Genomic DNA, 22,220 nt, shown 5'->3' on the forward strand with positions numbered 1-22,220 from the left:
CTCCTTCCATGATTATCTGATGCGTGCACACTATTCATAACCTTCAGAATGTTGTTAGTGCTCTGTTGTAATGTTTGCTTCAGACAAGCAGATATCTCGGTCAATATTGTTGTATTCGAGTACTTTCTGACTTAATGTTGTCATTGATGTGGATAATATCAGAAAAGAGATCTTATGCGCATTGTAAATGACCAATTATTCATACTCATTGGAAGTTACGATGGCTTTACTGTTGAAGAAACTAACTCCATATTCAACTGTTACCTTATATGTGCCTTATCCAAACTTTTACCAGATTAAATTGGCAGTCAGTGCACTGATTATCATGACCAGTTTTTCTCGGAATTCTCTTGTGCTTCCCTCTTAATTTACCTATTTTTAATCTTAACGTATATGAAGCGTAACTTTTTGATGGACAAAAAGCTTTTAACTTAAAATGCTCGATTCTCGACCAAATAGTAGTGCCACTCAATTTGGCGAAACTGTTCTGTTCTACACAGTTCCCGAATGCGACATTTTCAAACTGTTTTATGACCAAGAACCGCACTTTTCCAGCTATTTCATTACAGCGACCACAGCAGATCGTACCCGACCGGATGGCCCTAAACGCATTGTTCACTTCTCAATGTATCTCGTATTTTTTTTTTTTTTTGTTTTCATCCATATTACGATACTGTTCTTATGTTATTGATGCCGGCGTTTTTTTTTTTTTTTTTTTCTCGTTGGAATGAATATATAACGGCGAATCTAATATTGAAATAAGGTGTGACATTTACGCAGCACGCAGCATCGGTTTATCTTTCTCAACTGCAGACATTGTGGTTTCAACAGCTGTTGCAATTTTTTATTAGTTTTATGATTTTTTTGGTAACTTGAATAAAGTTGCTTTTCAAGAGGAATCACATCAGTGTCACTGTAGAAACTGTACGAACAGCTTAAGTTGTGATATCAGCCAGTAACACTCCCATTTATTCTATCTTCTAATACTCAATACACCAGTACAAAATTCGTTGCACAAGTATAAAAGGTATACAAGTTTTTGTTAACAATAACCAGTAGGGAGGGAAAAGATCTCAATTTGAAATTTATTTGAAGAAATAACCAACGACATCCTTCCCACATTGTCAGTATAAAGTTCAAAGGTGGGGTTTAATTTGCATGGAGGGAAGGTAACAAAATTGCTTGAAACTCAGTCTTATCATAACTTTCAACTAAACGCCACGTGGATATCGGTCGTATTGAAGCATTTGTGTGCGAAAGCAAGGATCATCTTACAATTTACAATCCTGCCTACTGCACTATTTTTTTTCCAGCTTTTACAGAAAAACATATTCAATGTTAGCATTAACTGGGACAATTCAGGAATCGAGACTTCGGGATTTTATGGATTGGATTGGGATCATGCACTGTCCAGCTGGATATTGCATGAACCAAATATGGTTCCTGCTTCTGCCATCAAACTTTTCTCGGACACTTCAGAATGGCACCTCTCCTGAGAGGAAATCACTCCAAACACACATACTTCTTCCAAAACATCGTATAATGCCCATCCCTCGAAGAACCTTCCAGAATGTCCCACTCTTCCCAAATGTTCATATCCCAGAAGTCCCTCGTAGAAACTTCCAGAACGTTCTATTGTTCAAATACTTCATCGTCCATTCATTGGTTGTCATTACTGCAAGCACCGCCCACCGATGGTTCTAGAACATTCCTAGGACGGAATGATATAAAAGGGTCTACGGAAACCTTAGGACACTGGTGATGTTGTCGGTGGTTGTGGTGCGGCTGATTGGGGGAGGGGGAGGAGGGGGTTGCTTGTGGTGATTTGTGCTTTTTGTCTCGTTGGAAGTGCAGGGATATTTGCGTCAGGGCTAATGCGTTCATAGAGTAGCTATGTAAGGCGAAGACGTGGAGCTTTTTGAGGTTCTTGTACGCAGCAGCGATAAATTTTAACCACACATTTCAGCTTTCGTGTGCAAGGTATTCTTGGCAATCGGAATAAGACTAGCAACAATGTCGGAAGAAATGAATGGTGAAACTTTCGCGTTTCAGGCGGAGATCGCCCAACTGATGAGTCTCATCATCAATACATTTTACAGGTTTTTATCCTGGTTTACTGAGAATGGGTAGATTTGGTAGCGTTATGTGTGGTGGGTTAATGGCTAGAGGTTACAAACTTTTCCTTTTCAGTAATAAGGAAATTTTCCTCCGTGAATTGATTTCGAATTCCTCGGATGCGCTTGATAAGATTCGATACCAGGCGCTTACTGAACCAGCCGAATTGGAAACTGGAAAAGAGTTGTATATTAAGATTACTCCGAATAAGGTACTTCTTTATTCGATACCGTGTTGTCCAATTCTACTGCTTCCAACTAGTCTTTGCTGTATTTTGTTGTAAACTATGTTGTACTAAGTTTTTACAGGCTGATAAGACGCTGACCATTATGGACACGGGGATTGGTATGACTAAAGCAGATCTGGTTAATAATTTGGGCACAATTGCTAAATCTGGCACCAAGGCGTTCATGGAGGCTCTCCAGGTATCTGCATTTAACACTACAGTTTTCTGGTAAAGTGTGAATCTCTCTGCCGAATCACATGTTTTAGGCAGGTGCTGACATCTCCATGATTGGTCAGTTTGGTGTTGGGTTTTACTCCGCATTTCTGGTCGCAGATAAAGTTGTTGTGGCCTCCAAACACAATGATGATGATTGTTATCAGTGGGAGTCGTCAGCTGGAGGTAATTTTGTCGCCTTGTTAGTCTTTAAATGCGTGTTATGGATTGTTGAGGTATTGTAGAAACATGCTTGCAGGCTCATTCATTATTCGACAGGTGAATGATCCAGAGCTTACACGAGGCACCAAAATTACCCTGTACATCAAGGAGGATCAGACTGACTATCTTGAAGAGCGTCGCATCAAGGAGATTGTGAAGAAGCACTCACAGTTTATCGGGTATCCGATTAAACTTACTGTAGAGAAAGAGCGTGATAAAGAAGTTTCTGATGATGAAGCGGAAGAAGAAAAGAAGGACGAAGATAAGGAAAAGAAGGAAGGTGAGATTGAGGATGTTGGAGAAGATGAAGAAGAAGATAAGAAGGATAAAGACAAGAAGAAGAAAAAGATCAAGGAGAAGTACCATGAAGATGAAGAGCTGAACAAGGTAGGTTCGAAGGCTTAAGAGGTTGTATATGGTTAATGCTTTGGAATAATATATGCACTTCTGTATTACGCGGTTGAATTATTTTCAGACAAAGCCTATTTGGACACGTAATCCTGATGATATAAGCAATGAAGAATATGCGGAATTCTACAAATCACTATCGAATGATTGGGAGGATCATCTCGCAGTCAAACATTTTTCAGTTGAAGGGCAACTTGAATTTCGTGCTCTGTTATTTGTACCACAACGTGCACCATTTGATTTGTTTGAGAATAAGAAGACAAAGAATGCTATCAAGGTCTGTTGGACTCATCAGGCTGTATATGGTTTTACTAGAACTTCTGGAACTTCTGCAAAGTCTCGCATATTTCAGCCGTTTGACGCTGTTTTTTTTTTAGCTCTATGTTCGCCGAGTGTTCATCATGGAGAATTGCGACGAGTTGATGCCAGAATATTTGAACTTCATCAAAGGTGTTGTTGATAGCGAGGACTTGCCGCTAAATATTTCCCGTGAAATGTTGCAGCAGTCCAAGATATTGAAGGTGATTCGTAAGAATCTTGTCAAAAAATGCCTTGAATTGTTCGACGAAATCGCGGAAGACAAAGACAACTTCAAAAAGTTTTACGAACAGTTTTCGAAGAATATAAAGGTATGTTTCCTGTCAGTTTAAATTTTAAGAGGTGAATTCTATAATCAGAAATGTTCCGTTGTTTCTGCTTGTATACGGCTAATTGCAGCTTGGTATCCATGAAGATTCGACCAATCGAAAAAAACTTTCGGAGTTCTTACGATTCTATACATCAGCATCTAGCGAGGAGATGACTTCACTGAAAGATTATGTTAGTCGTATGAAGGAGAACCAGAAGCAAATCTATTTTATTACTGGTGAATCCAGGGAAGCTGTCGCCAGTTCTGCATTCGTGGAACGTGTCAAGAGACGTGGTTTCGAGGTTTGTCAGACAGTCGGGTTTATATCAGTCTTCTTTTGTTTTCCACAATAGAATGTTTGTAATTTTTACAGGTTATTTACATGACTGATCCGATAGACGAGTATTGTGTGCAGCAGTTGAAAGAATATGATGGCAAAAAGCTGGTCTCAGTAACTAAGGAAGGTCTTGAACTGCCTGAAAGTGAGGAGGAGAAGAAGAAATTTGAGGAAGACAAAGTTAAATTTGAGAATTTGTGCAAGGTCATGAAGGACATTTTGGAGAAGAAGGTACATTAAGCGATTTATAATGCATGGGTTTAAATAGCGGTTGCTCAATTCTCATTGCGGTTTGGAATACCAGAAATTTGATATAAAGACGTTGTATAAATGTGGGAAGAGGATTTTATGAATTTGTTCACGTGTGTGCTAAACTATATATATATATATATATATATGCTTGATATATCTATAGGTTGAGAAAGTTGCTGTATCAAATCGATTGGTCTCATCTCCTTGTTGCATTGTAACATCTGAATATGGATGGTCTGCCAATATGGAGCGAATTATGAAAGCGCAGGCACTGCGGGATTCTTCTACAATGGGATATATGGCTGCCAAAAAACATCTCGAAATCAACCCTGACCATTCTGTTATCAAGTACGTTGGTTTGATTCTATGAGCTCAAATTTTTTGGAGTAAAAGATGATGGTTATTTTGTTTTGTCTGTTTCATTTTAGAGCGCTGCGAGAGCGTGTCGAGGCAGACAAAAACGATAAGACTGTGAAAGATTTAGTGGTTTTGCTCTTTGAAACTGCCTTGCTTTCTTCTGGTTTTTCGCTTGAAGATCCGCAGTTGCATGCATCAAGGATATACCGCATGATTAAGGTAACGATTTAGCTAGTTATGATACTTTTAGGCCGAGTAATTTGTTTAGAACGGAAAGAAAGTACATTGTTTTTCCAGCTTGGGCTTGATATTACGGAGGATGAGGAAGATGAAGCAATTGCATCCGTTTCTGGTGAGAAAGACGAATGTGTGCCAAACTTAGTTGGTGCCGAGGAAGATGCATCGAGGATGGAAGAAGTTGATTAATTCTCTCATTAAATTTTAATAATGTTTCAATTCAATATGAGTTAAATTGTAGTAAAATTAAGTGGAAATTGCTCAAGCAGTGTTTCCGTGATGAATTTTTCATTTGATGTCGAACTTGTGCGTTTTTGTTGATCTCGTGTTGAGTTGTTCAATCTTTATAATGAGGAAGCAAAATTGTTAAAGTGCATCAATATGCTACGCGTTTTTTAATGTGTTTTTTTTTTTGAATGTCTTTGTTTTGTATTATTTCTATGTTTTTGTACTATCAATAAAATTTTCTTTGAAGAGTTCGAAGAATTCCCAAGCTATTTGAAAAAAGCTGTGTCGAGTCGTGCTCGAAGAGCTGCTTAGGTTATTGTGTGAGTGAGTGCTCCTATCAGCCAGCATATTGCATTTTTTGTTTGTAGAGGATATGGTTTTTCTCGTAAATCGTCTCTATCAATAGAAAACTAGATACTTTCAAGTCCTAAACCTTTGTCGTTGAAGATTGATTGGGGTAGTCTGGTCGGCGTTCATTTGCTGCAGATTGTATTTCCGACGGAGATGGCTGTTCCACGTGCTACTTTGCGATTGTCGCCTCTAAATTCTGCACTGCTTGTTTGTGATATGCAAGAAAAATTCAGGTGACTTTATGCGTAATTGGAATCGGTGGTCTTAAACTACTATTGTTAGGATTATCAGTTTTTTTTTTTTTTTTTTTTGTGAGTTTGGTATAAGGGTTTTGCATGAAATTGCAGGCCCAGTGTCAAATATTTTGAGGAAATTGTTCAAATTAGCAAACGCCTTATTGTCGCTGCGAAACTTCTTGATATGAAGATTATTGCCACAGAGCAGTATCCGAAAGGTGAAATTATTAAGAATCCCAAGGTTCTTAATCTCACTTTGAAGGAGTATTGTTAAACACATAATTTGCTAACAATGTGTTCAAGTTTTACGCATATGTTTTGCATGCTTTTATAGTTGTGTGTATCGGTTTTTACGTTTACGTTTTAAAATGAAACTGTTAAATTCTAATTTTGAACTTAAAAAGTGATTATTAAGTCATTAGTGAGTACAGCGAGTATAGCTTCACAAATTCATATGAATTGATTTTTTATTTAGGGCTTGGGCATACTGTGTCAGAATTGGATCTAAACAAACATAATATACCAGTTTTTGAGAAGAAAAAATTTAGCATGTGTGTTCCATCTGTTACGAAAATGCTTGAATCATCACAGTCTGTGATATTATGTGGTCTTGAAACGCATGTATGTGTTTTACACACAGCGCTTGATATGCTCGAAAAAGGAATTGCTGTACATGTAATTGCTGATGCTGTGTCATCTCGCTCACAAACGGACAGGTATCTTTTACAGCAGTATAAATTAAATTCTGGTTGCATATTAGACTTGTGTATAGCTTTCGGCAAATAAAATTTTTTTACTGGCATGTAAAACATAACTTGAATTATTTTTTAAAGAATGTTTGGCTTACGACAAATGGAAGTTGCTGGTGCTATCTTAACAACTAGTGAATGTGTCATTCTCGGTCTATTAGGAGGTGCGGACCATCCGAAATTTCGCGATGTGCAGAAAATAATCTTAGAGCTTGCACCGGATACTGGTCTACTGCAGTACTCATTGTAAACTAGATAGATGAAATTAATCAAAATGATCTTATGAAATGTTAAATCCACTGCAAAACTTGGGAGACTGAAGTGAACTAAGTTCTTTTTTCATGATAACTTATAGGCATTTGGTAGAGTTGTTAATACTTCTCTTGCACTTCAGTAGTGCTTAGTTTCATTATCTTAACGCTACTCGTAAATGTTATTGATTTGTAGTTCAATGATAACTTGGCACTCTAAATCTTCACATAATTCTAAAATATGATGGAAAATATCCACTTTTCTAACACTATGAACTAGATAGATGGAGTTTTTTACAAATTATGAGGTGCCGCTTGGATCACCGATCCATGTGTCCGTGTGATAAAAAATTCATGGTGCAGCATTATGAGAAGTTTTAATGCATATGACATTGTTTTAGTACTCATTTCTTCCATTTCTCACTCCGATTCTACATTCTGCTATTCCACACAGATTGATGAAAGCGTTAACGAAGTTGTTAATGTGAAGTGTTGTAGGTAAATAATCCGACATGTGGTCATATTGTTGAAAATCCTCTACTTTTAATTATACCACAACTGCAGTTTCGTTTTCCATGTAAATATTTCATTTTAAACCATGTTTGCTGCAAACCATATGGTTGTTGTTCTGTGATTTGAGTACTGATCGAATTCTTCAAACTTTTTGGAATTCCCAATTAATTAACTGTAAATATCCAACATATTCCCAAGTTTATTTCTTTAAAGCATTCTAACAAAGAAGCACACAAATGAAGTAGGCAGTCAAAGTAATATTAGTGAATATCAATTGTATGCAAATTTCCTTCCTTCCGTTAAAAGCAATCAAAAAATGTTCACAGATGATATATCGTCGGGAAAATGATGTGGTAATCGAAGAGACTTAACGCACCTTTTATAAAGTACCGTCACTACACTGTTGATTAAATTAAAAAATGTGAAAGAGGGAAGAGTCAACTTCTTCATATTTTATTAGAGATCTAAAATTCAATTCTAGAAGTTTGTCGGACACAAAAATCATCATACATGAGAATCTGTTAGATATGATAGTTTTTAAAGTGTTATTACATTAAGCTCACTACAGTAACTACAGCAATATGTGGTTGTCTTTGTGCTGAAGCCTGTTCTCATATTTACTGCCAATTCTGCAGCTGAAGGAAGGACCCATCTCCGTAAGCGTTATTTCGCTTTTTTCGATATCCACTAGATTCCACTGGGGCTGGGACTATAGCGGCATATGGTTGACCAGCTTGTGCTGGAGCTTGTTCCGCAGGTGCTGGCATAGGAAGTGTGAGGCCTGCAGTTGGAGGGACCGCTTCGTCACCGTAAGCGTTATTTCGCTTTTTTCGATATCCACTAGATTCCACTGGGGCTGGGACTATAGCGGCATATGGTTGACCAGCTTGTGCTGGAGCTTGTTCCGCAGGTGCTGGCATAGGAAGTGTGAGGCCTGCAGTTGGAGGGACCGCTTCGTCACCGTAAGCGTTATTTCGCTTTTTTCGATGTCCCCAGAATTTTAGTAGAGCTGGAACAGCGTGCGGTTGTTGAGTTTGTACTGAAGACTGTTCAGTAGATACAGCCATAACTAAGGCCGAAATGATATCTTTATCACTATGTGCATTATGCTTGTGCACTGAAAAAAGTTTGATGCAATAAGTATTATGTAATTAATAAATTCTGAGAAGTTAGGTTTGACAAATTCTTTGATCTTCTAATTAATTACCTGTGCAAAGATTTCTTTTTTTTTGGGTGGGTGAGGGGAGGTGGGGTTGCATAATGTTTTACATTACAGAGATCTTTGACAACCTTCGGAGTCTTGGCGGTTTTGATATGTGACGGAAATATTGGCGATGAATTATATGCTTTTTATTGTAGCACTTGGTCACCTCCGACAATTCTTTATCTCTAAATCTAAAATATGATTTGAAACCAGTTCAAGTATGAAATGTGGCTTGCATCCAGGGAAGAAAAAAAACAAACGTTTAACAAACTGGTTTACATTGCTTAGTTTTCTTTTGAGTGCTTTACCCACTACAAAGAGGTTTCCTCCAGAACACTTTGAAATGTATGATCGAATTTATCTCTCTTATACATTTCCTCGTTCTTCATCAAAAGTTAGTCAACAGTAAATATATTCACAATTAAGAAGTAAATAAGAGTAAAAACATACATGATCGAGATGGTATATTGAAAAAGAACAGTATCGATAGGAGAATGGTAATAATTGAGTTCATTGCTGCTGCTATGAAATGAAGGTAATTAATTAGTAAATAGTTAAGAAAACCGAAGTAGTATTTTTCAGCAGGACAGAACTGGAGTGGAAGTACTTTGCAGTAGTTCCTTATATAGGGAAGAGGAAAGCATAGAGCTAATTGTAACTGCTGCTCCAATCTATCACTTTCAATTATCGTCATTTTCTCTCTTTCCATTCTCCTTCTCTGTGCATCTCTTTTTCTGGTGTTATGAGTGCTGCTGAACTGGTTAGCTCTATTTTAAAGTTTAATTTCCCATTACAATACCAAGAAGGAAATACTCTTCATTTCTTGGATAACTAAGTGAATGTCTATCTATCTATATGTACTTTTTTAACTCTCCCTTTGAAACTATTCAGTTTGATCATTGTCAGAGAAATAAACTAACAAGTGAGCAAAGACGAGAGACGAGAGCAGGTAATGATGATCTTTAAGGTGGAATTATTTTTTTGAAGTGAATCAAAGTTTCCATCGTGAAATTTCTATTTATTACGTATGTAGAGTTACTGAAATGTTGCAGAGTACACAGAGCATTGCAGAAGGACTTGTAGATGTTTAAAATAGTTACATTTCTGTAAACGACAACCTGTTTGTTTGTTTGTTTTTTTTTCGCTTTTGAATCCATTTTACAGTTGCGTTATGTTCGGAATACGACATTCACTGAATCGGCCTAAGAAGGAAACTTCTGCATAAAGGAATTATGGTGTAAAAGGGACGTAAGTACTGGTTTTTATAAATTTTTTTGATCAGAAAAATAAAATGTAAATGTTCGCAGCATGCAATATCTGAATAACTGGAAAAAAAGATTGAAAGACAGCCCAGCAGCAAAATATCCTTATTTCATAATTATGTTGGACGAAATGACTCGTAATATTTTGTCTAATCATTTCTGATTCACGTGACAGTGCAGTACAATTTAATTAGAATGATTAATTGTATTCTCTTCAGATGATCCGGAACTCCGTAATCGGCTATTGATGTTTTACTACTTTGCTCAAATCAGTAAGAAATCTTTGGCTCTGTATAATTGTGAACGAGTTAGAGCCATTTTTTATGCCATTTTAGATTTTATTTTTTCGTTTAAAATTTATCTGGAATTGTCAAGTAGTCCGATGTATCGAAAGTATAATATCAGTTTACTCTCTCTCTCTCTCTCTCTCTCCGTTCTTCATTTTTCCAGAAGACGGCAATCCTTCACGAATGAAAAGATTCGTAATTTGAATTATTAACAAAAACAAAAAAAATTTTGGCTCTGAAAATAAAAAAATTTCAACAAAAAAAATTATGCATGTCTTTTCCTACTAATGTGTGATTTATAAATATTTATGGACAAATATCGAGGAGTGGTGAAATTCCAACCTTATTCAAACAAGTTGCAAACATTTTCAAGTAGTTAGTTTCAGTCTGCACACAGATTAGTTTCAGTCTGACACAGATGCTATATTGGCAAGGACGACATTGTTCGAGATCATTCACATTCAGTCGTTCTCTTCATAGTTTAATAGTTAATCATGATTTTGTTTCCCATATTTTTTTAGTTTTCTAATGAAGTTAACGAGATTTTTTCGCTTTTTCTGATCCTTTCATTACGAATGGATGCCCAATTCTTCTTGTAATTCTGTACTGTATATCACTCAATTACTTCGGACTTCTTGTAATTCTGTACTGTATATCACTCAATTACTTCGGACTTCTTGTAATTCTGTACTGTATATCACTCAATTACTTCGGACTTCTTGTAATTCTGTACTGTATATCACTCAATTACTTCGGACTTCTTGTAATTCTGTACTGTATATCACTCAATTACTTCGGACTTCTTGTAATTCTGTACTGTATATCACTCAATTACTTCGGACTTCTTGTAATTCTGTACTGTATATCACTCAATTACTTCGGACTTCTTGTAATTCTGTACTGTATATCACTCAATTACTTCGGACTTCTTGTAATTCTGTACTGTATATCACTCAATTACTTCGGACTTCTTGTAATTCTGTACTGTATATCACTCAATTACTTCGGACTTCTTGTAATTCTGTACTGTATATCACTCAATTACTTCGGACTTCTTGTAATTCTGTACTGTATATCACTCAATTACTTCGGACTTCTTGTAATTCTGTACTGTATATCACTCAATTACTTCGGACTTCTTGTAATTCTGTACTGTATATCACTCAATTACTTCGGACTTCTTGTAATTCTGTACTGTATATCACTCAATTACTTCGGACTTCTTGTAATTCTGTACTGTATATCACTCAATTACTTCGGAATATATAATGTTGCGGATCAGCTTTATCGATAGTAATGAACTTCGATTTGTAACTTCCTGAAATATCACACCATTAAGTTCTTATGTGGTGTGTATTTTTAATATTGGATGTTCGTGTGCAATGTCGATTGTAAAATTCAGGAATTAGAACATTATACCTTGCGATTCTATTTCTAGACAGTGACTTTGTCATACCAATGTCAACATACTAATGAAATCATATAGAATTGGGTTCAGGGAATGGCATATAATTGATTTCTCTAAAACCTTGGTTGACACAGATACTGTACTGGCAAGGACGACATTGTTCAAAGTCATTCACATTCAGCATGTTATGGAACACATTCTGAGATACCAAAAACTTTCTATTTTGCGTTTATAAAACCTTTTAAGTTACGCACAAAAGCCACGAAAATGGAAAAGATCATTTTGTTTACAAAGAAACTTATTGAATTTCAAAAAAAAAGGAAATAATATGGAAGAAATAAATTTCTAAAAGTTATTAACTGAACATGAAGGCAATCTTCAATGTGATTAATTATCAGTTAAGAACATAACTGATAATGTGTTAAACTTTATCGTCATTATTTGCTAAACTTGTTAATCTTACTAATGCCTAAAAGATATCGAGTCTCGAGTGCTATTGAAAGAAACTGGCAAACAAAGGTCTATCCTTCACACAATACCTTTTCATTTTGTTACTGCGAAAAATAAGTTTTACAAAATCAGAAATTTCATTGTATTATTGAATCTGCTGAATGACATTTTAGTTTTTTTGTTTGAAACAATGGATTGTATCTTTAAATACTACTCTGATGTTGCTCAAACGCAATCATAAATTACTACATTTCATTTTTTTTTCCAATCTAAACTAAATTCATTGCTACCTGTACTACCTAGGCGTAACAATAGATTTCACACACGGATAAACTAGCTTTGTGATATAACAGCAACCGACCTAAATCTTAAATTTTTCACAACTGGAAAATTATTACTAATAATGTTGTTCGTCTTATTTTGAATGTAAAATCGTTAACTCATGAAAAAACTGTTACGTCCTTCAATTTTTTTTTATAAAGGGCGGCATGCGAGGCAATTCTTCTAATATTCCGTCATTGTTTAAGCGACGCACCAAAGTTGATTTAAGAGTTATCGTTTTATATGACCACAATTTACTTCTTACTCGTCTGCAGCAACGTTCCACTTTGGACGTTCTTTTTATCCAACACATGAAAATAAAAAAGTTTTAAAAGAAATATTTGAGGAAATTTGTAAGCTCTCAGATAATATTTAAGCAATTGACAGATTATCAATCTTCAGCAGCAGATCCCCGCTTGACACAGTGTTTTACAAATCGTTGCATTAAATGACAGAATAATTTCAATAATCACGACTACTAGACGTCTCTATCAGACTGTACAACATTTCCACAACTAAGCAGCTTTCCATTGTTAATTTAAAAAAATTTCCAACTCCTGCAAGTAGCGCACAACAACGAACCCGGAATGATTGGAAATTTCAATTGAAAATGAAACTCTAATTTAAGGGTACAAAATAAGAAAAATCGAGAAATCTAACTCTGCTTATGCTCATAGGTTAGTTAACAGGTTCGTTGTTGAATTTCAGAAATTCTATTAGATTCGTCCCTTGCTAATTAATTCCTGCTTTCCAGTTATATTGTTGTAACATTGATACTGCTGTCTCGTCGTATCTGCTTTTATTCTGATAGAAGATCTATGTCAGTGTTTGATGCTGACCTTTGTTCCTCTTTGTTCAACTTGCTTTATAGATGTTTGCATTTTTCAGTCACTTAATTTCAAATCACTTAACTTCTTTTAACCAATATATTTTCACATTAAATGCATAAATAAATATTAATGATATATGTAAATTAAACTTCAATAATCGATATTTTACTGTGGTATTACGTATAGGCGTTTTGTAAATGAACCAAAAGAAAAAAAAAGATTTAAAAACAACACAAAGGAGAAATGGAATTGGTAACTGATGGAAATATAAATAAGCCGTAAAGAAAATGCCCAAAACAAAATATTTACCACATGTCGGAAAACTTTCTTTTCTTTTTACTTTATTACAGAAATTTCCCTGCATACAACATAATGACAATAAATTTCCCGAATCTTCGATCTCCTGTTTATTCATTCTATTTTTTTGGATAGCATAAAAATTAACAATTAGTTTATTTCTTCAGATAAATTTTGATATTTATTGTTTGTTTGCTGCATCTGGGATTTTTTTGCTCCAACAGAAGTCAATGATATCAAAAATTCGAAAGACAGCCCTGACAATTTTCCTCTAATTTACTTGTTTTTTCTCTGAAATTCCAAACTGCTAATTTAAAAACATTCAAGACAAAAATTTTAAGAGTAACGATTTGTGCAAGGTTATTCAGCATCTAATATCATTTAATCGTAAGAAAAAATACAGATGACTTTAATTCAGCGATTGTATCCTTCACTGAATTTATTATTGTATTTTCGAGATGGAATGAAAGACAAATTCGACTGCTACGACTGAACCATTTTCTGTATTCAACATATCACTGACAATATATATCAAACTAGTAAGTAAAATTAAATTAGTAAGAAAAGTTGTTTCGAATTCTTTCAGCAAAAGATCGTGAATTGAGAATAAAGATAAATTTGAGAACGATTCAATTAACCGAGCTTATCTCAACACTTCTTTCTGATTCTCACATTTAACTTCGAAAATATTAAATGTTTAGACACTTCAAGTAATTTGTACACGCAGCACTAATATTGCAGTTGAAAATGCACAATTTTTCAATAGATTTCAAATATTTGGTCGATTTGTCTTAATGAATATAAAGAAAAATAGGCTGCATATTTCTCTAGTTCAGCGATGCTTAATGAAGTTCCAAAACAAAATATATAAATTCTAGTTTTATTAGACATTTTTTTTTCGATGATTTTGTTATCGATCTCATTAAAACATATATCACGTAAAACACTATAAACGATTAGCTTATTTCCAAATGTTCAGATGGAATTTGCCCCTATGAATAACACAAATTTTTCATTAACTATTCAAAGATTCAAAAAATGCGACATTCTCATATCATACCATTTTTCTCAGAAGAAATCTTGGAATCTTTGAGTATTGGACTTTAGTGCAGAGTGAGCCTGCTTCTATTTCTTATATTATGAATTAATTACTCAGTCGTAAGATGATATCACTTTATTCATACCATTAGCCAAGATCTAATCTTGACTAATTTTGACAGAGGAATGAGCGTGCGCCATTACCAGCTACTAGTCATCGTTCTGCGGATATTTTAGAATTATAAAACATTTTCAGGAATATAATGTCCCTATTTTTGAAAAAGCTTTTACAATTAATTAACCTCCCTCCTCATTATGATTTGGATGATCTTATGAATATTAGACAATTAACCTACTCTGCACTGTGGGGACATAGTTATCTCTTAGATGTCGACTGTTGTATTCCCATCGATTTGCATCGAATTATTTAGTCATTGTATTCAGCATGACGATGATGAGGATTGTGAAACTTAGTCCAATAAGTTTGGAAGTGGTGGCACTATTAGAGGATAATATGACGATGTCAAAAAGCCCCGGCTATTTTAATTAACTAAATGAAAGGAAACTCCTCAGACACTTCAGTTTTAAAGAAAAATAAAAAAGACGCAGATGAAGATACTTTGTTAATTAACTAACTGAAACTTTGAAAAAACATACAGGGAAATAAGATTTAAGATGGTAAACCGAATAACTTGCTCCGCACCTATTTTGTTTTAAATCCGCTTCGGACATTCGGATTAGAACTTTAAAATCAGAATTAAAATGATAAGCAAATGCATTCGAATGTTTCAAGTACAACACTGTGGATTGCAATGAAAGATATCAACGAACGGAACTATGAGAATTGTAACTTGTGCATTGTAGAAATGGGAGAAATGGAAATTCAGAAAAGTACCACAGATCATCGTATGGCGGTTCATTATTGCATGAATTATATCCCTTTGTTGTGTGTTTTTAAATAATGACTAATGGATATGTGTTCAGGATGTGTTTGCTCCCTAAATATTTCATGAAAATGATGAGATGACCCAAATCATTATATAGTATATAGAATAGTGCTAATTTAATAAAAATTACAGGAAATTGTTTCACTTCAACAAATAAAATAAACATCGAAACATAAGTATGTATAAATGAGACTTCATTTACAGCATCAGCGAGAAAAAAGAAAACTTGAGTATGACCAATAACCATGCATACATGACCAGGAATATGTATATATTGATGGAAAAGAAAGAGAAGACATTACCCGATATGTTATAACCAATAGAATGCGAAACAAAATTCAACCAAAGTTTCATCTGATTCTGAAGAAGTAAGTTACATAAATCTTCAAATGGTCCAGATTTTGAAGAAAAATATAAAAAACACAGCAAATGAATATGCTTTATATGCTGACTAACTGAACCTTTGAGAAATCATAAAGATGAATAAGATTCTAGTTGGTAAACTGAATAAATTTGCTCCAGTTAATGACAGTGTTTTAAATTCGCATCGAACAAGAAACAAACATAGAAAATGATAGAAATCATCCGGGTACACCATAAACGGGGAAAAAAATAGAACAGGAGATAAGAAAGGCAATGAAGAATATATAAAGAACAGGAGATAAGAAGAATATATGTCACAAACAAAAAACTGAGCCTTGCTGATTACAAAAGGTCAATAAAATGTGAAGATTTAAAACAAATGATAATATTGAAAACCAAAGCAGCATTATCCTAAATGCCAATATTATATTAAGTAAATCAGTAGATGGATATTTAAGAATTTAAGATTTAACATTAAACTTTCGGAGAAAGTGAACCTTAATATTTCATATTGACAATAAAAATATATGACTCGTAAAATCTTCAACCACAATTTTCGTTCTGCCTTCAGCAACAGACTAATAGTACTTAGACCGGATTATATAACTATGTAAAGAAATAACAGAGTGTTATCTTAATTTAGAAACCACGGCTTTAACTTCGATTAGTGCTTCCGCTTCAGCTTCATCTAGATGTTCAATCATTTCTACTTTTTCCAAATATTTTTTGGCAAGTTCTTTGTTTTTCATTACAGCATAACAACGTGCGATATAGAGTAAATTCTCAGGCCATGCGAATGGTGAATATTTTTCAGCCTATAATATGATAGCAATAGTTCGAGAAATGAGTTTTCAAATCGGCATGACGAATAGAAACATTAAGAAATAGAATAGAAACATACTTAGAGTGTATAAAATTAAATTTTAAATATTGAAGTTAAAATACGATGTTTAACGAACCTCCAAAAAATCGCTAAGAGCTTCATCGATTGTACCATGTGGAACTTCAGAAAACAATGCACTACATAATCGTTTCTCGATCCATGTAAGATTGGCGACCTCATACGAAAAACGTCCACGTGAATGAAGCAATGAATATTCGGTCGATTGCATCTGTATTGCGCGATCCAAATATGCCTGAATTATACAGACAACAAATACTCTAAGGACAACTTTATGGGCAACAAGCAATAAAGCATATGTTTTAACACGAGTAAGCTGTTCCAGAGCATTTATTCTTATTGCAAAAAGCCTATACGCTTTTATGCTATCTCATTATAATCATCTAATTGAAGAAAATAAAAAAAAAAAAATGATTTCTAAATAATATAGCATAGAAGGATGCAAAATTAATTTGCTGAAACTTTATGTAATATCAGTGTAGAAGTGTGCAACAAAATTCCTTCACTTTGCGAATATTTCGAGGTTTTGGCAACTATGGAATTACGTTTGAATAAAACAATATTAAACAAATTAAAACCTTGAAAATCTTGCCCTGCTCAATTTTTTCTTTGGGTCCAAGGAAATCAGTTGCAGAGCCAATCAGGATTGCCGCCCATCTGAGTGCTTCAGCATTATTCTCATCGATTGTATAAGCTGACGTTGCATATGTCCGACCTGTAAAAGTGAACAACTCTATCATTACTTATCTACTTGAAAATGGTACACATTAATTGTTCCTTCATTTAATCAGTGCGAAACGGCGAATACTGAAAACAAAAAATGTGTAAATTCCATTCAATCATGATTTTTAATTTCATTTTCACTCCATTTTTCAGACTTGATCTATATTATATGTGTATAATGTTTGAAATATTTCCTTTTCAATTATAGATAATAAAAATTAAAAAACCAGATAAGGGTGCTATAAACGATGTGCTAGTATGAAATAACATCATTTTGACCTATATCGCGCAAAAAACTCCCAACTGACTGATGTAAAAATTTACAAGACTGAGACGGCTCGGTGTAATGAGACTGCTACAAGCATTACTTACAGGAATTACTTACGAGTCAATTAATTAAAATGATCATAAAATAATATTAACTAGTGTGGCATGAACTTGGTCGAAGCAATTCGTCTGTTTCAATTAAAGGAATTATATAAAAACTTCAATCAAAAAAAGAACCTTCGAGAATGAGCAACTTCTTCTTCGGATCCTTCTTTTGCAAAGTATTAGCCCACAAAAAACATGCTTTGCCCAACCGCCACAACAAATCAATGTTAGTTTTTATTTCTTCGTTGCTATCATAAATCTGGGGAAGAAAAAACATTTAAAGACCATGCAAATAAATGTTAGAGTATACAGCATGTATATAAAAAAAAGCCTACTTCTTTCAGCTGTTCATATACTACTTTTGGGTTATCATCTATCGCTTTATCAACTTCTGCGAAATCCTGAAAAAAACTCATCATCGTTTGTTCCACTCTTAAATTTGATTAAAATTTTAAAAAAAAAATCAAAAAAAATCGAATACTGATTAAATCTAAAAACATTTATTCGAATTATTAAAAACCTTTTAAATTTAAAAGTACATTGAATTATTACTGTTTGGGGTTTTCAGCTTGATCCTTGTTTTGTTCAGTAAAAGAAAAATCTCTCTGTGATCATTTAAAATTATTCATCCCGCGTGCATTTGAAAATAAATGATTAAAATCTAATCAATGCAAAGAATTTTTTGTAAATTCGAAAGAATTTCAATAAAAAATTAGATTTTAGAAAAACTTTAATAAAATTTATATGACAAAATAATCACACCATTCTTTTTGCACCAAAAACGCTATTATAGAAAGTGATTTCTCTAAACAAATTTTGTCGGTATTTCACCAAGAAAACACACATAAAGGTTATCTTTTCAATTTATCAAGTCATATTAAGTATTTTTGAGTTTAATAATTGATAGTTGCGACAATGGGTGCGACAAATTGAAGACTTCAGTAAACGCATCTTTCTTTCTAAAAGAAAAAAAGACGAAAATTTCTTTTAAAATGACTTAACCTTGATAAAATGTTGGAAATGGCCCGAATAAATTTTAAACATGCTAAGTTACTGTACACTACTTATATACACACACTACTTTTCAACAGTATGAGTAGTATATTTACTTAAATTGTAAAATTTTTTCCCAGTGAACAATATAGAGAAAAATTGTTATTATTATGATGATGATGATTTCTCACCGACATACCGTCATCTTTTCAGTTGCGCTTTGTGTTATTTGTTGAGGATATTGATTGAAAATATCTACAACTGATGCACAACAATCTAAAATTTCAAATAATTATAATGAAAAGAACTTTGAATAATATAAAAGCTAAGATGAGGACAACAATAATCGAATTAAACAAATGAATCAAAAAATCAACAAATCAAAAGCTAATAAATATAATGGTCAAAATCTGTGAAATTTCTTCTAATAATGTAATAATAATAATAATAATAATAATAATAATAATAATAATAATAATAATAATAATAATAATAATAATAATAATAAACAATAATTAATAATAGTAATAAGAATAACAATAATTAATGGTAGTTAATAATAATAGTAAAAGTTATAACAGACTAATTTGAATGTGAAATTAAAAATTCTACTTTTCAGACAACGTTGTCCTATAAGAGAATGAAAAATAGAAGCATTTTTTGCAATACGACATCAATAAAACTGTGAAAATTGGATGAAAATTACATAACACATGTGTTGTTTACACCTATTTCTGACAGTGTGCCAAATAACTAAAGAACTGTAACGGAGTAACCTGATGGAACTACTTTGGTAGGTATCTCTGAGCTGAAAGTACTATGAAGATGATGAAATTTTCTTGTCACTTAACTTGTGACAAAATAGTGGGCTTTGTCATCGAAAAATAAGAGAAAGCAAAACGCTACCCGCTCAACATCTCCGATTTTGGATCGATCAGCAAGAACTCTAGGAAAACAAGTGGCGCGGCGAAGGGTACCACCAATATTTACAATGGAATAATCAGCCATACGACGACCAACCCGGAAAATCTGTATTACTAATTTTATTTAGAATTCAAAACAAAAGCCTCGAGGAAGAGATTTTGCTGGGTACGTCCGTAAACCAAAGCTTTACAAAGTATACTTGCTAATCTTAGGAAAGTGGATTTGTTCTTCACTTTTATTAACAACAAGAGTCGATTGTACAGCTTGTCATCTTCACCCGTTGAGCAGTCTAGATTAGGGCCATTAGTTACTGTAGAGGCCCAATTTTTGAATGAAAATTAACTGTTGAATGAGTCTTTTTTCAACATATGCATTTCACAACTAGTAATTTATCAACTGCTTTATATTTACCGTAATCTTGAATAGGAAAAACAAAAAAGAAACACCGTCAGTTCTTCCTATTAGCAATGTCTTTATAACAATTTCCCACTTTTATTAACAGAATGAGCAAAAATTATTGGAATGACTCTGAGCAAGATGTTTCAAACCAGTAAGCGACGAGTATATGGCCGCTCTCCAAGTTCATATCTTCCCGATGAAATTTCCGAAGAAATCATGAAAACAGGTTCCCTATGGAAAATGATGTGTACTGCTCTTGTACCGTTACGTTACAAGTCGCCTCGATAACAGTAGTTTAACGACAAATGAAATACACTGAGAAAAGGACTTCTTGTCACTCACATTGCACCATTTAAAAACAATTTGAATTGCGGACTATGAAAGAAAAACATTCCTGCGCTCTAAAAATATAAAATAGTATGGGCTGTTTGTTTGAAGTATCTCCTTACTTTATAGAGAAAAGAATTTCGTCAAAAGAAGCGATCGCAAAGGAGGAGGGAGCATGAAAATATTGAAAAAATTTAAATTCTTAATTTGACTTTCTGAAGTTTGTTTTGTTTGAGAATTAATTGCGACAGAGACAGTTATCCAAATAACCCAGCCGGTGAATAGTGTAAGAAACACTTGATGGCGGCCTTTAAATGGTTCTTTAAAAAAAAAAATTCCTTACTAGGAAATACCAAGCATGACAATATCATCATCTCATGTTAGTGTCTGTAAAGTTCGGGAGAATATAATTTGCTATTAAAGGAAAGTAAACATAGAGATTTTTCATTCCTATCTAATAAATATATGTATAATACTTTTATAATACAAGTTCTTCAATGCACGCATATGAAATCAAACTAGATGTATAATACTTTTCCATATGAAGATGATAATCAGAATTAAGAATGAAGAGGAAGATAAATTTTATTTCCTCTTATTAAGCATTCGTTTTCAACATTTCTTTCGATTCATATTACACTGAAATTAATTTCAATTAGCAATTTAATTATCAAAAACTTTATATTCCCTAAGAGCTTAATGGACCCCTTAGATGCTTGATGGGAATTTTTCAATCTAAAGGATATCTCAATATTAATTCTATTTTCATTATATCAGATAAAAAATAGGATATAACAGAAAAGGAAATAATATAGCATAAATAACTACCACAATACCATAATTTCCTCAGTTATTCACCAAATGTATATTTCGAAAAAACATTTGAAAATATTTATCTTCTACTGCTCACTCATTATATACAGCAAGCACATCACTGAAATTCATTATTTCAAATGCTTGTTTATAGATTCAAAAACTTGTCCATATTGACATTTTTAAGCTTCTCATCCTGAATATCTAACATATTTTTAACAATCTTTAGAATATATCTCAACTTTCCATGCCTCGCTTTCTCCAACTGTGAAAAAAAAAATTTCGTTGCACATGGGGACAGCTTTATCAGATGCTGATTACACTACAAGATTTTTACTTTTTCAACATTACAACCACATTCCGCTGTCCTAATTACTGTAACTACTACTCTTTAATAACCAAAATTGATGCACTTCTCACACTGAACGCTCTGGTCAGAAAGACCGGAATTGCTGCTGATCGCAATCTTCACCAGTCCTGAATTTCGATTTCCGGTTGACGCAGTGTGAGAGCATACCGTTCTAAGCTTATTTCTTCATTTAGCATTTAGCATTGGCTAGATGGAAACTTTTATAATGTTATCAACAGATGCCGATGTTGAAAATATTATTCAAAAATTGTTTAACCCCAAATTTCCTATGTGGCTTAAAAGATAAGAGTAACAAATGGCAACCAAACACAAATAATACTTTTCAATCAGCGGATTCTGCAGAACATTTCCAGGCAAAGTTCTGAACGACTACTGAATAATCACTGGAAAGAACAGAAAGCATGTAGTTGATCAAAAATTATCTTACCATTCAGTAGATCAAAGACGTCTTATTGTCTAGAAGACTGATTCATATCAGTCTATACATAAAATAAAAAAGATTGTTCCAATATATGGGAAAAGAGAAAGATATCATTTTAGACAGATGATAAAAAGAGTGTCCATAATGACATATTGATTGGTGTTGAGAACTTATCAGTTGAACATTGACAAGATGATACTGGCATTGAAGCATTCAAGCAATTAACAGATGCATTACTGATAAGGTG

At 33.7% G+C, this 22,220-nt stretch overlaps 4 protein-coding genes and 1 pseudogene across 7 annotated transcripts; 3 read left to right on the forward strand and 2 right to left on the reverse strand.

Moving 5' to 3' along the window:
• Positions 1-2,013: 2,013 nt before the first annotated feature.
• Positions 2,014-5,184, forward strand: Bm13653 (Uncharacterized protein; the record flags this gene model as incomplete). The annotated part of the gene is made up of 12 exons (XM_043081954.1): positions 2,014-2,099; positions 2,191-2,326; positions 2,424-2,540; positions 2,608-2,740; positions 2,814-3,163; positions 3,252-3,461; positions 3,562-3,813; positions 3,902-4,114; positions 4,186-4,380; positions 4,565-4,749; positions 4,830-4,977; positions 5,056-5,184. 12 exons carry the CDS (start codon positions 2,014-2,016, stop codon positions 5,182-5,184), a joined length of 2,154 nt encoding a protein of 717 aa, XP_042937888.1.
• A 543-nt stretch (positions 5,185-5,727) lies between these two features.
• Positions 5,728-6,809, forward strand: Bma-marb-1 (Uncharacterized protein; the record flags this gene model as incomplete). Of its 2 annotated transcripts, XM_001901731.2 has the most annotated exons (4): positions 5,728-5,807; positions 5,922-6,028; positions 6,286-6,526; positions 6,644-6,809. In XM_001901731.2, the coding sequence occupies 4 exons, from the start codon at positions 5,728-5,730 to the stop codon at positions 6,807-6,809; spliced, it is 594 nt and encodes a 197-aa protein (XP_001901766.1). The 2 variants fall into 2 exon arrangements, with proteins under 2 accessions (XP_001901766.1, XP_042937889.1); XM_043081955.1 differs by lacking the exon at positions 5,728-5,807 and having other exon boundaries at positions 5,995-6,028.
• A 1,131-nt stretch (positions 6,810-7,940) lies between these two features.
• On the reverse strand, positions 7,941-9,041 carry Bm4912 (Uncharacterized protein; the record flags this gene model as incomplete). Its single annotated transcript, XM_001901730.2, has 2 exons — positions 7,941-8,440; positions 8,978-9,041. 2 exons carry the CDS (start codon positions 9,039-9,041, stop codon positions 7,941-7,943), a joined length of 564 nt encoding a protein of 187 aa, XP_001901765.2.
• Positions 9,042-9,387: 346 nt separating this feature from the next.
• On the forward strand, positions 9,388-10,489 carry Bm13463 (annotated as a pseudogene). Its single transcript has 4 exons — positions 9,388-9,476; positions 9,692-9,775; positions 10,008-10,061; positions 10,240-10,489. Coding segments are annotated over exons 1-4 (477 nt in total).
• Positions 10,490-16,359: 5,870 nt separating this feature from the next.
• Positions 16,360-19,727, reverse strand: Bm2444 (Uncharacterized protein; the record flags this gene model as incomplete). Of its 2 annotated transcripts, XM_043081956.1 has the most annotated exons (7): positions 16,360-16,545; positions 16,690-16,866; positions 17,210-17,346; positions 17,859-17,985; positions 18,062-18,127; positions 18,919-18,995; positions 19,571-19,727. In XM_043081956.1, the coding sequence occupies 7 exons, from the start codon at positions 19,725-19,727 to the stop codon at positions 16,360-16,362; spliced, it is 927 nt and encodes a 308-aa protein (XP_042937890.1). The 2 variants fall into 2 exon arrangements, with proteins under 2 accessions (XP_042937890.1, XP_042937891.1); XM_043081957.1 differs by lacking the exon at positions 19,571-19,727 and having other exon boundaries at positions 18,919-18,924.
• Between the last annotated feature and the right edge of the window lie 2,493 nt (positions 19,728-22,220).

Source organism: Brugia malayi, assembly GCF_000002995.4.
Source record: "Brugia malayi strain FR3 genome assembly, contig: Bm_v4_Chr4_scaffold_001, whole genome shotgun sequence".
Taxonomy (NCBI): domain Eukaryota; kingdom Metazoa; phylum Nematoda; class Chromadorea; order Rhabditida; family Onchocercidae; genus Brugia; species Brugia malayi.